A 2,290-nucleotide genomic window follows, 5' to 3' on the forward strand; every position below is an offset into this window, starting at 1 on the left:
AAAATTTGGCAGTCTATGAAAATGAGCATTTACCTGAGGAAGTTACTCCCATTTGAGGGATGAGTTGCTCCTCCCTACAATTTTCACGACCAGGAACTAATCTCTGATATCTTGATGGATGAGGGTTACCATCAACATCAACCAAAAAAGGAGGAGGCATGAGGTGAGGTGCTTGCTGAGTCTGTTCATCTAATACAAAGTTGTTGGCATCACGAATAAGGGGCCGATAATCACTATGAAAGAACATCTGATCTGCTATCTGTAAAAAGAAAAGACCCATAAAAGACAAGGAAAATAAAAATTTATCATTGATAAATTTCTAATGGAAGGCAATGTTTTAATGTAAATCATGGTATTAAGCAACAATATAAAAGAATATTCTTGAGTTAATGGTAAAGAAATCTTTACTATATTTTTACATTAAATTTTATGATCAGAAAAGCAGCTGCTCTCAATTTTCTCTGGAACAAGGAAAAGACTGTATACATAAAACACTAACATAATTGAAGTTGTGTAATTTCAAATTAAATGGTAAAATAAAATCTAGGCATAAATCATTCAGGGGTACTATTACTTTCATAGAGCTACCATGCATTATCTTATTTTTTAAATTATTAAACAGTAATTGTTTTAGCATTTTGCAAGAGGAAATCAGTCAATGAATATATTCCTTGAATTAAACTCTAATGCAATCACTTATACAACTTAAGAAAACTCTTAAGTATACTGTACATGTGACTTATATTAACCTAAAAATCAACATGACAAGATTTTCCAAGAGTTAATAAGCATTTTCGCTAAAGAATTTTTTTTTTAAATTAACACAAAATTATTAACATGAACTCATGCCTGACACATCTGTAACTTCACAATTTTATTGATTTGGTATTTCTTAAACTATGACCTATTCAACTTTTAAGTCTTTTAATCAATGAACTTAAATAGGCTCTTTAGTATTTAAAAATATTAGCTACATCAGTGGGTCATACATTTTTGGGAATCATATAAAAGCTACAAATTTTTACCCCAGGTAAATAAATGTATTTTATCCATATACATAAAACATTTTACATAATTTCAGAGTCTCTCTATGGACCTCTCTCATGCCCAGCTTTAGAATTACAAGCTAGATTGCTCTAGCAACCTAAGTAAAAAGTTATTCTTTCTGAAATATAGACGACTGAATAAAATATTATCTAATGTCTATTACAGAGAAGAGGAATTTAACAACTGCTATGTTCACTGAAACTTAAGTCTCTAGAATACTTAAAATATGATTCTTAAAGCATAAATGATGCTTACCCACCCCTGAAGAAGAAATACAACCCCTAAGCATCCACAGATTAAAAAAAAAAAAAAAAAAAAAAACAAGGAAAAGAAGAAGAAGAAGAAGAAGAAGAAGAAGAAGAAGAAGAAGAAGAAGAAAAAGAATCATCATCATCATCACCATCATACTCTACCTTATCATATTTGCTACTGGAGCCAAAACCAAAAATTAGAAGATGTCCATGAGAGTCTGTGCATGCAAAATGCTGACCATCAGGAGAGCATTTGCAGTCAAATACTGCACCATGTCCTTGGCCTTCAATCTGAAATATATTTAACCAACAATCAGAAAGGTACCATTAAAATAAAAAGACTGGTCATTACTGTTACTAAAATTTTATGGTAAAAGATATGTAAAAGTATACATCCCAATGAAGTGAAGATTAAGTATAACACAGTACAGTAACAAAATTTGTGAATATTCATGAAAAGTGCCAGATTAATAGCCTTGAAAAACAAAGTGTTTTCTTTATGCACACACAGACCAGACACAATTCAGGAAATAAAACATCAATCTCCCCCACCCATAGAATTCTGCTTCATGTCTTTAAGCCACATTTAAAATGTAATTGCACCTTGCATTCCATCTTATCTGCATTTAATCAAGCCCTTTCAGCAAAGGCTGACAATGTGTAGTAACTGTAGTGATTTTTTCTTAACTCTTGGAAGTAGTAGCCAGAGATTATTGTTCACAAGACACTAAATTTTTTCCTTTTGGTAATAAATTCCCTTGATGGTCTGACTCATCTTTTAAATGGTGAATTTCAAAGGTTAAAGAAAAGGTTTTTTTTACCTGATAATTGTTTTCTGTTTTCCAGTTCCATTAATCCAGAACGAATGGGTTTCTCCCTGCAACCTGTCAATCAAACAGAGGTGGCCAATCACCACTCTGAATTTTTTTTGCTCTCAGTGCTTCTTCAGACTATGTTCCAGTTGAAAACTTCTTTAGCAGTGTTCTGAAAGA

At 31.8% G+C, this 2,290-nt stretch overlaps 1 protein-coding gene across 4 annotated transcripts in view; it reads right to left on the reverse strand.

The window, feature by feature from the left end:
• LOC123608633 (pleckstrin homology domain interacting protein) overlaps positions 1–2,290 on the reverse strand; it is a 139,247-nt gene that overhangs the window by 66,441 nt on the left and 70,516 nt on the right. For all 4 annotated transcript variants that reach the window (XM_045498837.1, XM_045498836.1, XM_045498838.1 and 1 more), the window contains 2 exons: positions 1,461–1,589; positions 34–259 (listed from right to left, as the gene is read on the reverse strand). In XM_045498837.1, the coding sequence (XP_045354793.1) occupies positions 34–259; positions 1,461–1,589 (355 nt within the window). The remainder of the gene's footprint in view (positions 1–33; positions 260–1,460; positions 1,590–2,290) is intronic.

Source organism: Leopardus geoffroyi, chromosome B2 (assembly GCF_018350155.1).
Source record: "Leopardus geoffroyi isolate Oge1 chromosome B2, O.geoffroyi_Oge1_pat1.0, whole genome shotgun sequence".
In the NCBI taxonomy this organism is placed as follows: Eukaryota; Metazoa; Chordata; class Mammalia; order Carnivora; family Felidae; genus Leopardus; species Leopardus geoffroyi.